General features: G+C 63.0%; 1 protein-coding gene across 1 annotated transcript in view; it reads right to left on the bottom strand.

Moving 5' to 3' along the window:
• SLC7A5 (solute carrier family 7 member 5) overlaps positions 1-15,485 on the bottom strand; it is a 31,664-nt gene that overhangs the window by 7,806 nt on the left and 8,373 nt on the right. Inside the window, exons 2-3 of the mRNA XM_047712466.1 lie at positions 10,516-10,641; positions 493-598 (exon numbers count right to left, since the gene is read on the bottom strand). Of these exons, the coding sequence (XP_047568422.1) occupies positions 493-598; positions 10,516-10,641 (232 nt within the window). The remainder of the gene's footprint in view (positions 1-492; positions 599-10,515; positions 10,642-15,485) is intronic.

The raw sequence follows: 15,485 nt of genomic DNA, 5'->3' as shown, positions 1-15,485 counted from the left end.
GCAGGGAAAGTGCTGCCACATGGAGCTGGTTCCACGGCTTCCCTGGCTGCTACCTGACCCTTTCCGGCACCTTCTGTGCCTGCCCGCCCACCGCGGCCACTCTTGTGGCTCAGGACAGCCTACCCCGAGAGCAGAGGCCACGGCTGGGGACCCAAGGGGACAGAAGGCGTCAGCCAGAGCTGCAGGCAGGCACCTCGCTCCTGGTGGGGCGCGGTCAAGAACCACGAAGCCCAGCACCTGGGGCCTGAGTGCTCCACGCCGGTCAGCAGCGGGCCGCCTGCAGGAAGCGGGCTCGCCATGAGCAGTGCCCACGGCTGCACGGGCGCATGTCTGTGCCTCTCCAGGGCGCGCAGGGCTAGCAGCAGCTCCACGGCCTTGGCTGTGTTCCCCAGAACTGCCCTCGGGTGGCCGAGAGACCTGATTCCTGGACACCTGGGGGCCCACCCAGCCGGTGTGTCCCAAGCCCAGAGACCTGGACATTCTAGAACCTACCATCCCCCGTAGGCAAAGAGGCCGCTGTACAATGCCAGCACGATGTTCCCCACGTCCAGCTTGGTGCCCTCAAACGAGAACTTGGGATCCAGATTAGACATGTCACCTGGCAAAGGCCCGACAGACAGAAAGGAATGCTGGGTTAGAGAGCACTGCAAGGAGGTCACGCCGCAACTTCTGGAACGTTCCTGGAGCAAAATTCAGGCACAAGCAGAAACGCTGGGGTGAAGGCTTTCCACGGCAGCAACCTGCATGCACCTGCTGAACTGCCCGGCCAGCACTCCCATGCTTACACTCGGGCCGGGAGCGAGCAGGCACAGGGGACCCGGCGGACGGCCCCCAAGACGCCCCGCGAGCAGGAGGCAGTGCTGCAGATCCTCAATCACTCCAAGCCCAGCGGACTATGTGCTGAGGGGCAGGACACCCACGAGCGGAGGTGGGGGCCCGTGTGCGCCCACCTGGGGTTCATCGGGGCAGAAGTGGGGCTGGTCAGCTCAGGTCATCTCGGAGGACACCCCCCGCAGAGCCCATGACACGAGCCAGGGACACCTGGGCTGCAGTCTTGGCGCCCCCTTCGTGCTGGGAGGATCTTGGGCTGCTGACCCTAGAGCCAGGTTCCTCGCAGTGGGACAGCGTTCACAGCGTGACCTGGTGGCAAGCATCAGCAGGAAACTTCTCGCCGATGACTCAGATGTGTCCCTGGAACCTGCCCACCCCAGAGATGGTGATGGTATGAAGTAATGGGGCTGTGAGGGCCGGCACCTCCCGGACAGCCATCCCTGGGGGCATCGCAGCCTTGGTGTCTGCCCAGACAGATGACAGCAGGGCCCAGTGGGGCTCCATCCACCTCTCTGCTGACCGTTTCCACCGGGAGCGGCCCAGGGGACCCTGATGTGCGGTCACACCACCCCAGTGTCTGCCCCTGTCCTCCTGTGGCTTCTCTGCTGGGTCTCCCCTCTATCTTACTGGGATGCATGTCACTGGATTTAGGGCCCATCCCGAACCAGGATGGTCCCGTCTCACGCTTCCTCAAATATCACTGTGAAGACCCTTTCTCCACCTAAGGGCACAGTCCAGGTCTCAGGGGACAGTGGTTTGGGTCCACCACCCACACTGGCACACATGAAGGGGAATGGGGGTCTTGAGGGGGACCCTGGCTATCAGGCTCTTTCTGACGCTCAGCCTAGTATGCTCAGGCCCAGAACCACCTGCTCCATAACGAGGGGCCAGACTGCCCGCGAGCCCCATGCTTCTCCAGTGCTCCCAGCGCCCCGGCTCTGGGGACAGCTGCTGCAGGGACACGGGACATGGCTGGTCACTCAGCCCACCCGGCTGTGGCCACCTACCAGGCACACACAGCTGGGGGCGGGACTGCACTCTTGGTCGGGTGTGGACAGCTCGTTAGTTCGGGGACGTTTCTAACAGAGACCTTATGGCTCTGCCTGCGAAGGCCCCTGTGCTGCCAGCTAAGAAGCCATCGGCCCAGGCACCGCAGGGTGAGGCAGGGATGTGGCCCCAGCCCAAAGCCAGGATCTGCAGACCCCCCCAGGAGCCCAAAGTCTCCCACACTTCCCACCAGGGGCCTCAGTCACCCCAGGAACAGGACACAATGACAGCAGGGGAGGGGGCTTGTGGAGGGGACTGAGGAAGGGAGCTGCTGTCGCACCCTGTCACCCCACCCAGTAGAAGCCTGCACTTCAGAGCAGCTCCGACCTCCTCCATGTTCCGGACTCCGCCCTCGGCCTTGTTCATCCTGACCCCACAGGTGTGTGTGGGGGGGGACCTGGCTGAGGTCTCGGGATAGACTGCTTGGCCCCGGGGCGGCCGCCCCCTCACCCCCTGCCCGCATGTGACCTGTCTTGGAGGCTCAGGTCCTCAGACTGCCTGGTCACAGAGTGGTCAGCAGGCTGGGTGGGTGGGGGCCATGCCGAGAGCGGGCTCAGGACGGCACACCTTTCATTCAACAGCACCCAGGAGAGTGCCCGGAGCCCCCCGCGGCTCCCTCCTGCTGGCGCCCACAGGAAGGTTCTGCCATGCACCCCACGTCTGCAGAGCTCCACCACACCCCACGGCCTTGTCCACGTGGTTCTGCTGGCCAGCAGCCAGGGACCCAGAGGCTCAGGCCACCTGCCCCCGGATCCCCACAGTGGGATCTAGGACCATGACGGAAGACTCCCTTCTGGGGACCACGTGTGCAGTCTACACCACCCGGCACCTCCTGGAGGTGCCCCTAAAAGCCTGGGGAGCCCGCTGAGACCACCCTCCCTCTGTAGGAGCTTGTGAGGGCCGCAGGTCCCCAGAGCTGCTTCTGGAGCACGGGAGGCTTTGCGGAAGGACCCCTCACATGTGGCGCACGCGTGTCTGGAACCTAAGACCGTCTCACGAACCTGCCCCTCTTCCTACTAGAACATACGTGCGTGTGTCACGTGTGGTTCAAACTACGGATCTTCCCTCCGCTGTGACGCAGATGCGTGGGCAGGTGCAGTCGTTAGAACTGCCTCCCCCCACCCCCGAGTTAGTGACACTGTGCACACACATGCGGCTCGGAGACACTCCATGCAGAGGTCACTTTCGGGGGCCAGCACCCGGGCTGGTACAGGAAGGGTGAGATGTGGGCGCTCAGGATTCCTGGCAACTGCGGGTGCAGTGCCGGGACGGGGACAAAGTTCAAGGTGGGACCTGCGGCCTGTGGTCTGCAGGTGAGAACCAGGGGCTTTCAGCCTGCGAAGTCCCACGCAACCATGACGTCCTCCTCAGGTGCCACTCCCGCTGTGGCCACCAGCTCCAAGCTGGGACATGGACACACGGTCGTCTCCCCGAGACGGTCACGCAGCGACTGGACTTCCTGACATACGACAGCGTTTTCTGGGATCTACAGTCTGATTTTGCAGGGTCTGCGAGTCCGAGGAGATGCTACTGCTCTGACCAAACACAGATGAGTGTCTCACTGGGGACCTCGGCCAGGGCCCCCCCAACAGCCCGCAAAGATTTCCCCTCCCAGGACAAGTGTGCTGGGCCATCTGCTGGGACCTCACTTCCTGCCTGCAAAGTGCCTAGGGTCCCTCGGAGGAAAGCAGACATCGGGCTCATAGAGGGACGGCACACCTGGATCCCGTAGTGTCCCCAGACCCAGCTTCGCTCCTGGTGCGGAGGATTTGAGACGGATGGGGGCAGCTGGCAAAGCTCTGCCAAGGATTCGGCTACTGCTCCTGGCCGCCAGCCCACCCTCTGCCCAGTTCCTCGGGGCTGTCACGCCCCCTGCCACCTTCTCTAGATGCAGCGTGCCCCACTGCACATCGGGGACAGAGGAAGGGGCCTGACAGTGACCTGTCCTGAGTGGGCGGTATGCATGCACCCCCAGCAGGGCTCCCGGCTTTGTTCAGACTCAGACCGCGCTGGACGCCAGCCCAGAAGGGAAACCCGCAGCTTCTCCAGGCTCCTGACCCGACGTCGGCCAAGCACGCTGCCCCCTCCTTCTTGATGGGCACCAAGGAGCAGGCACTGGGTCTGCTGGCTCCATGAGCCACGTGGCTGGGGTGACTGGTCAGGGACAGTGGCTGCGCCCGCCCTTGCCATCCTGGGGTCCTGCTGGGGCTGGAGCCTGAACAGCAGGTGGTCTTCGGGGAGGCCTGGCGAGCTGGCAGGAGGGCCCGCCTGCCCGTCTCCACCAGCTCCAGCCGGAGGCGGGTGAGACGGCCACACCGCCGTGTCGGGATGTGTTAGCAGCTGCCCAGCCGTCGCAGCAGTGGTGAGCGAGGGTGCGGCGTGGAAGAGACGTGGAGACTCCGTGTGATCTCAACATCCCCCCCCACCCCCACTGCCAGCTGCAGCGGGGCACGTGCGGCAGTGTCCGGAGACACGCGGACTGGTCAGGGCCGGGTGGGGGCTGTCTGGTGGGGGGAGCAGGCAGTGCCACTCAGCACGGCTCCCCCAGATGGCAGCGACACGGGGCAGAACTGTGCTCACGAGATGGGTGACCAATGCTGGGCCCGCGGGCACCGCTCCCACTGCTAAAGCAGACACGCGGACTGTGCTGGGCCCCCTGACGGGGTGTCTCAGACACAGATGAATGATGACAGTCCTCCAGGGCCACCATGTGCCAAGCTACCAGATCCCCGACAGCAGGCCAGAGAACGACGGTGACAGGCAGACACGGCGCAGGTCCTCCCGCAGGCTCCAAGACTGGGGGCGCGGGCACCCTGGGACCACCCCTGCTCTGCACACCTCAGAGGTACCTCTAACTGCTGCCCCAAGGGGAGGCGGCGCGCCAGCTGAGGCTGGGTCCCGGCCCTCGGCTTGCCCGCACTGCAGGAGCCCCCAAACCCGTGGCCTTTCATGTCGGCCTATTCTAGCCCCAAACGCAGCCCCTGACCGCACCCTCCCAGAAGGGCCTCTGGGAACAGGAATGTCAGCGCAAAGCCAGAAGCTGGGCCTGCCTCCTGCCTGCTGGGACCCCTTGCAGACCGGGGTAACGGGGGTGGGAAAGCTCAAGGCCCCAGGGAGCAGCCGTCCAGGAAAGCCCAAAGCCCCGTGTCCCACAGACACAGCCACAGGCAGCAGCAGCAGCTCTGTGCACGTGGGGACAGGAGTGGTCCTTCCTCCCACCAGTGGAATGTGCCAGCCTTCCAGCTCCCACACTGGGAGGACCAGGGCTACCCACAATGCCTGTGTCCCCTGAGACCCGGCCTCTGCGAGGGGGGAAGGTCTGGTCAGACACTCACCTCGGCTTCTCCAGGGCACCGGGAGCCTGTCTATGCCGCGATCTGGAGATGGGCAGTTGGGGGCAATGGCAGAGAATCCCGGAACCTCAGGACGGCCCCACCCCCTCGCCATGCTTTCCCACAGGCAGAGCAGCCCTGGGGCACCCCTCCTGGGATGGGGACACTGTGAGAAAGCTAGCGCCAAACTGGGGAACGTCCACCATGCTGGAAGCTTCTGCTTCTTTTCCTACTTGATCCCTCCGGGGTTCTGTGGGGCGGTCACTGATGTCACGAGATGTGAACAGGGTCCCCCAAGAACTGTTAACCCAGCACATCCGAATGTGACCTGGTTTGAAGACGGACTCAAGGTGAGGACAAGATGAGATCACGGATGAGGGTAGGCCCCGAAGCCCCCCAGTGTCCTTGGAAGACACAGAGACACAGGAACGGGCCACAGGGATGAGACCAAGATGGCCGAGTGCCACAGCCACAAGGCCAGGGACCGCCAGAAGCTGGAACAGACGAGGAGGGACCCCCCCCCCCCAAACAAATTTCAGAGAGAGTATGGCCCTATGTTTGGACTTCTGTTACCCAGAACCACGAGAGGACAACAGGACACTGTCTGCAGACAGACCGATGGGCCTCACTCTGTCTGGGTCAGATGCTCTGGTCTCCACTCTGTGCCTCACGGGCGTGGCTGGGACAAGTTGTGGCCTTGGGTCCCGCCTTTGCCATCACTGGCCAAGTAAATGGTGTTTGGCCTCAGGCTCCTGCTCTGTAAGACGGGCTGTCCTGCGTGGGGCCCCGGGGCCTTGGCGCTGTCCCACCTGGTGAGTGGGCTGTGTGTGACTGGTGCCCTTAACGGGCTCGGGCAGAAAGCACCGCGACGGGTCTCCTGCTCCAGCCAGAGCCCAGCACGCTAGGAGGGGGCTTTCTGCCGCCGGCTCGTGGGCTCCCCTCTCCCATTTCCCTGCCCCGGAGGGACGTGTCCGGCATGCGGTGCTGTCCTGTCTCTGCCTGGTCTGGGAACGGTGCCGCAGCAAGAATCCGGGTTTGGGAGGCTGGTTGGTGCTTCTTCACTGGCCCAGCGCCTGTCCCTGGGACCCTCTTTTAGACCCTCGGAGGAATGGGCTCCTTTGCCTCAAGTTCTACTTTGAATCTCAAATCCCAATTGCAAAGAGGCCTCTCCCCACTGAGCAGGCTGCGAGAGACCTCTGAGAAACCAGTGTGCCCAGCACAGGCCTCCAGGGCTGCCACGGCCCAGGGCACGGGCAGGCGGAGGGCTGCGGCGGGAGAGCCCCGACTTCCCCGACTTGGCTTTCAGGCCGGATGGCAGGAGCAAAGCACGTGATCGCCAGTCTGTCCCGATTCCGGGCGCTGACTTAGTCAGATGCGCGAGGGCCCAGGGGAAAGGCCTCTAGTAAAAGTGACCAAAGAATGGGGCACCCAGGGGCTCAGTCGGTTGAGTATCAGACTCGTGATTTCGGCTCAGATCCTGATCTCAGGGTCGTGGCATGGGGCCGGGCAACAGGCACTGCGCTCCGGGGGAGTCTGCTGGGAATTCGCCCTCTGCCCCTCTCCCGCACACATTTTCTCTCTCAAACAAATCTAAAAAAATTATCAAAGAACGACCACAGAGGAAAACCACCACGCCAGTCCCGATGGCCCCTTTACGACAAGTCTTCCCTCCGTAGCCCTGTGACCTGATGCTCCAGACACTGCCCAGGGCCCTGCCCGACCCCTCCCTGGTCCTGGGACCCAGCTGCCCCAAGCAGAGAACCAAACCCCAGCCTTGCACGGTCCCCGCTGCAGTGCCCTGCAGCCGTGGCAGGACCCCAGCCCTGGGGAAATGGGCCCTGAAGTCTCCGTCGGGGGAGGCCAGGCCCGGGAGCACAAAGAGAAGCGACGGGCCACTCGGTGCTGCTCACTGCAAGGGCTCGCCCTTCCCGCCCTGCCGTCTCCCACACGTCCCCTGCTCGAGATGCCCCTATCATGCTGGGACAGTGCCCGGGCCTACGAGATAATCAAGGCCGGGTTTGGGAGCCTCCGCCCACCGTGCAAACCACACCCATGTCCCCCAGCATTTGGGGGCCAACGTCCCGGCAGCGGGGTGAACCTGTGCAAGCTGCTGCAGGGCTCAGGCTTGGCGCATGGAGACTCTGCCTGCCATGACCTCCCTCAGCAGAGGACATCCTGCTCAGACGCGGCGTGGGAGGCGGACAGCGCTCCGCGGGCCATTTTATCTGTACGAGGGGCGGTCGGCGAGGGGCGGTCCGCACTGAAACCACTCTCCCACCGATGCCGCGGCCCGAGCAGAACCACAAGGTCCCTTTGTGCATCCTCTGGGAGGGACCTGGGCAGAGGGATGTGCCTTCAGCACCCCACTCCCACCTCTGGTCTGAGAAACGCCTACTTGGCTTTGGGAACGGCCCGACCTCGGGGCCATGGTCTCTGTGGGGCGACACACAGAAGGAATCCACAGACCAAAGGACAAAGGCAGGTGTAGGCAGCGGGCGTGTAGGGGACTCTAGTGCCTCCGCCCGTCCCGCCTGCCAGCTCGTCTGACGCCTGCCCTGCTTTGTATGGGAGCCACTGGGTCTGAAACGCTGGCCTGAGCTCCGTCTCCCCTCCTGAAAATGCTGGGAGCGAATCCAGGCACCTTGCATGGCGCCAAGCCCGCATGCCCGACACCGAGGGCGGCCTCCCACCCCCAGCCACAGGGCAGCTGAGCCGCGCCCACACCAAGATCCCAGCCTGGGGCCATGCAGAGCTGCCCCTTTGTCCCCCTAGCTCTGTGCCTTCTTTCAGCACCCCCCATCCCGCCCTCAGTCCTGGTCTGGGCTGGCGCCCCATCTGCCTGTCTGTAATTCTCCTGTTTCTGCGCTGTCTGGTGTCCCCACCCCAGAGCTGAGCCCTGGCCAGCAGGGCCAAGTCCTTGTCAGGGCTTTGCACCGAGTCACACTCGGGGCCTCAGATTTCCAGTGAAGGGCAGCGGGAAGTACAAGGGCAGACAGCTCACGGGTCTCGAGGGAATGAGACCAGCTGAGGCCTGGGGGCTGACCATAGGTGAGCTGGACTCAGACCCCCTCTGCAGCTCTCGGGCCCCCGGGGTGCTCGGTGGGCTGGGGCAGAACACTGGCACTCAGAGCCTAGGGGAGCAGGGCATGTGGGGTCTGTGCTGTGACACTACCCAGCCGGGGACAGTCAAGCAGTCTAGCTGAGCCCCTGCACCAAGGATCCAGGCCCTCCCGCCAGCCATCAGCAAGGGGACCCAGGAAGATGGGCAGGATGCCCGAGGGAAGAAGAGTCAGACCACAGACTCCTTGGAGGAGAAGGGGGTCCACTTTACAACCATGTGTCCCCCAGAAGGGGAGGCATTCATCTGGGAACACACAGCTCTTGGAGAAAACCAGGAGGCAGAATTCTGCAGACGCCGCACTGTATCCCGAGTTCAGAAAGGAACTGCTTAAGGGGCTGGGGCGGGGAGGGGTGTTTTTTTCAACAGCATCAACATCATAAACACATTAGGTATTCCAGCCCAACAAAAGCTCTTTGCTTTTCAGACTGAAATGTGTTTTTACAAAAGTCAGGTCACCCCCTCCACATTCCTCATCTGTCTGTGGCTAATCAGACCGGCCAAGCGAATCCCCTCCCGAGCAGATCTATCAGAGGTCTCCCGGCCGCACAGAGTCTGGCCCGCTGGGTCCCGCCCGGCCTGTCTCACGATGCTGCACAGGGAAGCCCTGACCAGGTCCTCAGAACTCAAGGAATAAGGAAAAAGATACGGTCCTATCCAGGAGATGCTGGACCCTGGAGTCCTGGGGTGAGGTGGGAACCCCGGAGCAGCAGCGGCCCCGACTGGGGGCCGCTCCCACCCCCCAGCACTGCCTGGTCGGCGCCCCTGAGGCCGGGAGGGTACTAAGGATCTCCTGGGTGATCGGAGACGAGCTCCCGGGAGGAGGTCTGGCCCCCAAAGCAGTGACCCACCTGCCCCAGAAAGGGGTCTGGAAATCAGGTGGTGATCGTAGCTCGTGGGTGCTGGGTTCTCGTGAGGGGCAGGGGCCACGTGAGAAGCCTTCACACCCGGGCCGTGTCCGCTAAAGATGGTCTGCCTCAATTACCCGACTCTCCCTGCCGTGTTACTAGGCCAACGCAGACCAGCGCGTGGGCTTCTCTCTGGCCCCAGAGATGGCCCACGGGCACCCAATTCTCCCGAATCACAAACGTCCCCCCTGCATGGGCCATGGTCTGTGGACGCTGGGTTCCTGTAAAGTGGGGTGCCCTGCGTGGCCGCTACAGGAGGGGAGCAGGGGCGCCGAGAACGGCAAGAATGGGTTTCTGGGTATCACAGGCAGAAGCCTGTAGGACGCTGCAGACACGGGGCCGTTGCAGGGTTTCCACCCACTCGACTCATAGCTAGCCTGCATGTGCAGAATGGGGGCTGGGGGGAAGACGCCCACAGAGGCCTGAGAAGCCTGCGCATGAGGGGCAGCCCTGGGCTGGCCTGCGACCACGGGCGGCACAGACCCGGCCCTAGCCCCGGCTCTCCCACTGACCCCGAGACTCCGTGAAGCAGGCGACCAGCACCCTGCTAAGCCGGAGGCACGGGTGCTGCCTTCCTGCACCCCAGGGCTTGGAGAGCGCTTGGACATGGAACGAGGCCATCACAGAGGCTGTGGGGCACCAGCCGGGCCTCTGTGTGTCCTCTGCGTGCACGTGGCTGTGCGTCCCCGTGGTGACCCACTCTGAAGGACCACCCTGAGGGGCGCTGGTCTGTGAGGTCAGCTAGAGACCACCCCCGCTGGGGAAACCGTGTACTTCCCTCCCCAGCACGGAGATGACACACTGCCACCAAGCACCATGGCATGGGTGACCTAGAGGGTCAGACGGTGGTGGCCCACGCAGGAAGGGTCAGCAGGCAAGATGCTGGGGCTGGGGGAGGTCCTATATCCTCCCTGGCAGACAGCCACCCCCCATCAAACATGCACGTGGGATGTGGGCCCCCGTGTGTGATTGTCTTGGTAACAGTTCCATCCCTCCTCACTCTCCGTATGCCAGGCGCAGCCCTGAGGTCCCTCTGCAAATGGCCATGTCCCCATCCTACGCCCGCCCTCGCAGGTGGGTAGGAGAGTGGGGTTCGGAGGGGCCAGGGTGGGTCTGTTTCTCCCCATCACTCAGGATTTAACTCGCTGCTCAGTCTCCGTAAGGACGTCAGTGCCTGTCGCCGGACAGCGTGACCGGCTCAAGTAAAACTGTGAGTGCTGGAGTGCCGAACCTTCCGGGCAGGGGCACTTAGGGACGGGGATCCTGGGATTGCACTCACCCTTCCCGATCTGGATGAAGCCCAGCAGAATGATCAAGGCCAGCGCCAGGAGCTTGGCGGCGGCGAAGGCATCCTGGACCCGGGTGGCGGCCTTCACGCTGTAGCAGTTCACGGCCGTGAGCAGCACTGTGGACAGAGGGCAACAGTGAGTGACACGGGACAGGGCCTCAGGGGACACCGGCACCCCCAGGAAGGGGAGCCCAGAGCCTCCGGCAGTTCCCAGCTTCTAGGCCTGGTTCTGCTCTGGGCTCTCCAAGTTCAAGGCCAGAGGCTGAGAACAGGCTTCTTGACTCCCAGAACAGCTACAGTCCCACCCACCCTTGGGTTATCACAAAGATTTTATTTATTTATTTGAGAGAGAGAAAAAGAGAGAGAGAGAGAGCAGGAGCAGGGGGAGCGGCAGAAGGAGAGGGCTCCCCACTGCCTGACGCGGAACTTAATCCTGGGACCCTGGGATCACGACTTGAGCCCAAGGCAGACGCTTTACCGACTGAGCCCCCCAGGAACCCCTGTGCCACAAAGAACTTTTAATGAATGAATCTCAACCCCCTGCCAGCCTCTGCCCACAGCCCCGCCCCGCCCCACCCCTGCTGCACCTGTGGCACAGCTGGGGCCCTATCTTCAGAGTGCAGGTTACAGACACAATCCTACCTTCCTACAGGCTCCTCCCACCATTTCAGCCCAACTTAGGTGCCCACACAGTCCACCTCGCCTACCCAAGGTGGGAAACCCTTTCTGCAGACAGAACCTTCTAGAATCCCACAGAGGAAACAGGTAAGTGAGGTACAGTTAGCATAAATCCATATGACAAACCACGTGCTGGGACCGTGGGGGGCCATTCTGACACATGAAATGGGGACTGAAGGCGAGGCCAGGCCAATGGAGGGGGTCAGCAAGAGGCAATACATCAGCAGACCCAGCTGGGGATTTTACCCACATGTGCTGAAAACTGGAAATCACACCCATCACAGTGGGTCGCCCGACTGGGACAGGAGAGGAGGTGGTACTGGCGTCGGGGGGCACAGGTGGGCGGCTAAGCCCGGCTCTACCGATATGCCCAGATGTGCACAAGCAGGCCCTGCCTGGCTCCCGGGAGACCCCTGGCCCTGACCCGAAGCGGAGGCATCTGTGTGGTGAGACAGCGGGTGTGTGGGAGACGCAGGAAGGGTGCAGGGAGCTCGGGAGCTGGCCATTGTCGCGGCCACTTCCGATGGAGCCAAACTGCATTAAGACAAAAGCAACAAATCCCCAACACTCAGGCCTTCCAGCACATTAGTGGTGGCTGGCGCGCTCGGCCGCTCTGCTGCGGGAGGGAGGACGCCCGGGGTGCACGGGGTGGAGGGGTGAGCTCGCCGGGCTGCATCCTCCCGAAGCCGCTCGAGGCGACCTGCCAGGGAGCTTTCACACTAGGAAACCCGCAAGGGCGCGCAGCGGGGCCCTTCTTTCCTGGAGGCTGGTTCTGTGACTTTAACCCGCAGGGCCTGGACCTCGGAAGGGCCCCTCCACGAGCCCCCCACACCCACTGCTTCTCCAAGGGCTGCAGTTAAGGTAAGAGCGCTGGAAAGGTCTGCACATCTTTTCTCTTCCCAACACAGAACCCGCCCAGGACTGGCGGACCCCAGGGGGCTTCTTCCCCAACTACAGTGAACCAGTGAATTTTACTGTTAGAGCAATTAAGGCCCAAAGAAATAAATCCGCCCTAATGAGTGGGTAAGATCCAACAGCTCAGGTAGAAGAGAACAGGAACTGTCCCAGGCGCTTCACCCTGCCACCTGCTCTTTGCTCCAGGAAATTAACTGGCGCCTTAATAGCGCCCCTCCCCCCAGCCTCGTTCCTCACCGCCCGGGCTCTGGCTGATTCAACGGCCACCGACACGGCCACCGACACGGTGCTTCCCGCTGACGCTGGGCGGAGTCCGGCACCGGCCACTGCCGTTCCAGAGCTGACACACTCAGGAGTGCCCTGAGCTGGGCAGGGCAGCGAAGAGCAGTGGTGTTTGAGCCCGGCGTGGACCCTGGAGGAGCCCCGGGTTCCCGGGCCGTGGTCTGCACCCGCCCCTCCCAGGCCCTGTAGTAAAAGGAGCTGCCACAGGGAGGTGGGGCTCCAGACTCAGTGTCCACACCAGAGGGGTGAAGGAGGAGCTGAGCCTGGCCAGGAAAGGCTCAAGTGTGCATGGGGCAGACGGCCCGGGGGACCTTCAGTGTGGCCCCAGGAGTGTTCGGTCCAGGTTCTCTGAACCAGCAGGGAGATGGCTGTCCTGTACCAGCCACGTCAGCACTGCCATTCTCCACACAGAAGAGAAAACGGAGGCTCAGAGTGGCTCCCTGCCCCCAACATGGTAGGGGCAGACCTAGGACTGAGACCGAGGTCTCTGCGGTCTATCTGGCAGCCCCACGGTCATCACTGTGGAGGGCAGGGGGAGAAGGAGCGGGACTCCCGTGTCCTCGGATTCCAGGGGAGCGCTCAGTTCTGTGCTCATTGATTCCTCTGGCCACATGGCTGGGATCCGGCATGGAAGGGCCTGGGAGGGCAAGCCCAGGCTGGGGCCGTGCCTTCCTGCCACCAGATTCCCGGAGCCTCAGCACAGCGAGAGAGCGGGGCCGGGGTTTTCTGAGACAGCGTCACATTTCCTTATGGGGGGAGTGTGCCAGTACTGGCGCAGAGGCCCCGGCCCCCCTCGCCAGGCACAGGTGGCGAGCACTCTGCGCAGATGCAAATGCACTTCCGGCAGGAGGCGGCCCACAGCCGGTTGCATCACTCCCCCATTCACCCCCCATTCATGCCCCAGGGAGGCAGGGCCGGTGGGGGAGGTGTGGCCCAGCAGCGCGGGGAGGCAGTGCTCTGGGAAGGCTGGACACCCTGCCCCATGCGGCTCCTGGCAGGCTGGTCTCCTGGCAGTGGCACGTGGGCACAGCTCTGGATAGCCCTGCACGCCACCCCTGCTCTTCTGGGGTCTTCCCACCCCTTTCCCCATTTCACAGGGGACAAATCCGGCTCCAGGAAGTAAAACAGGCTTGCCCGGAGCTCCCGGCTCACAGTCAGTCCTACCACGTTGCCCGCTACTGTTGTGCTGGTCTCGGCGGTCACCAGGACAGAGGCCCAGGGTCCCTCCCCTTGCACGCTACTGCCCCTCTATCAGGAATGCGTGGTGCACGCCCTGCCCGTGCCCACACCTGACCTTTCCCCAGCCGGCCCAGCAGGCGCAGAGAGCCTCTCTTCACAAACACACACACACAGCTCTAGGTCACATTGAAAGCACCCAGGTCACCAACAGGCAAGGCAAGGTGGGCTGCAGGCGGGAGGGGAAGGGACCTGCTCACAGAACAAAGCTACCTTGTAACATCCATTTCTTTTATAAAAAGAAAAACTGAGTATTTGATGAAACTTTAAAGTTCCCTGACTTTCGCTGACAAATAAACAAATGCTTTAGTATTCTCCATGGCGTTCCTCTCTTAAAAAGTTTCAAAATGAGACACAATCTGAAGTAAACACACGCATTCCTCAGGGACCCACGCTGCTGGCTGTGCAACTCAGCTGCTCCCTCTGAGGACCGGACACCTGCACAAGGGGGGCTGCGGCCGGGTGTCTGGTGGGGATGCTGGGACCCTGGGTGTAAGGGGAGGACATGCCAAGGGTCAGCAGTGTGGCCACTGTCCTCACGGACGCGCAGCCCTCCAGGGCCTGTGTCCCACAAGTGGGCAGCGGGAAGGCGGCCACAAGGCCCTGCCCCAGCAGGCCGGCCGACAGGGGCAGAAGTGCCGTTGGGAAGGCTCCCCACACGGGCACCCCCAGATAAGCGGGGCTGTGCTCGCGCATGCTGACAGCCAGGCCTGGGGAGATAAGGCAGCTCTGGGCAGCTGAGGACAGCCAGGAGCAGGCTGGGCCTGGCGGCCGGTCCGCAAACTGCACTGGGCCCTTGTCCTTCACGTGTGTGTCCATCCTGTCCTCGTCCTGCTGCGACGCAGGCCACCTCGCTGGCCAGCAGGAGCACCAGCTCAACCTCAGCAAAGGAGCCAGGGTCTCGGTGGGGGGCTCCTCCTGCACCTCAACGGTGGGTAGCATTGCCCAGGGAGGGAAGGATGACCCCACAGCCGCACAGGACACCTGGTCACAGGGAGACGCTGGTGTGAGCTCCAGGCTCGCGGAGTAGGCGATGTCCACTGCGATTCCTGCCTGCATACCCGGGGGTGCACATCCCCAGAGGGCCACTTGGGCCCTGGGCTCTGGCCCCCCAACCTGTTCTTCCCAGGGTCCCCTCAGGGAGCGCTCCGGGACGCTCCCCGACCCCGAGCGTGGGGTGTCCTGCCACCGGTGGTGCTAGATGGGACTCGGGACACCCTGCATGCTCCCTGCTTCCCGGTCCCAGGTGGAGCCTCCGAGCTGCTGACGTCACAAAGGCACGGGGTTGGGGGCACAGAAGAAGGTGCCCTGAGAGGGGGAGGGGGCGCACATACTCTCCACCAGCACACAGGTCACCAGCATCCTCTCGGCCTCTGCTTCTGGGAAGACCGTTACCAGGGCAGGACTCAGAGGCTCCCTCCCCCAGCCCGGCCCCACCTCCCACCTGACCTCTCACCTCTGGAGGCCGCCCCAGGGACCCCATCACCCGCCAGAGCCCCAACTCCTGGACGGCAGCCGCGTGTTAAATGCGCTCATTGAGCTGTTTCACCCAAGGGGGCCAGCTGAAATGTAAGGGGAGCCTGTTTTCATTTAAAAACACCAAAACCAAACAAAATTTTCAAGATAAAAATAAAAGAAGTAAAAAGAAAAAAAAATACACCAAAATGAAACACAAAAAAGCCACACCAACTGACGGTAAAACGCTGAGGGCGGCAGCGGGCCCAGTGCCCCAGGCTGCGCTTCCTCGGGACCGTGTGGACCCTGGCACCAGAGTGAGCAAGGACCGTGGTTAACGAGGGGGTGCGTGAGCTCCAGCCGTGCACTGTGGGGTTCGCCGCCCTCTGAGCACC

The sequence above is a fragment of the Lutra lutra genome, chromosome 17 (genome assembly GCF_902655055.1).
Source record: "Lutra lutra chromosome 17, mLutLut1.2, whole genome shotgun sequence".
Classification (NCBI taxonomy): Eukaryota; Metazoa; Chordata; class Mammalia; order Carnivora; family Mustelidae; genus Lutra; species Lutra lutra.
This window is presented reverse-complemented; position numbering and strand designations above follow the sequence as displayed.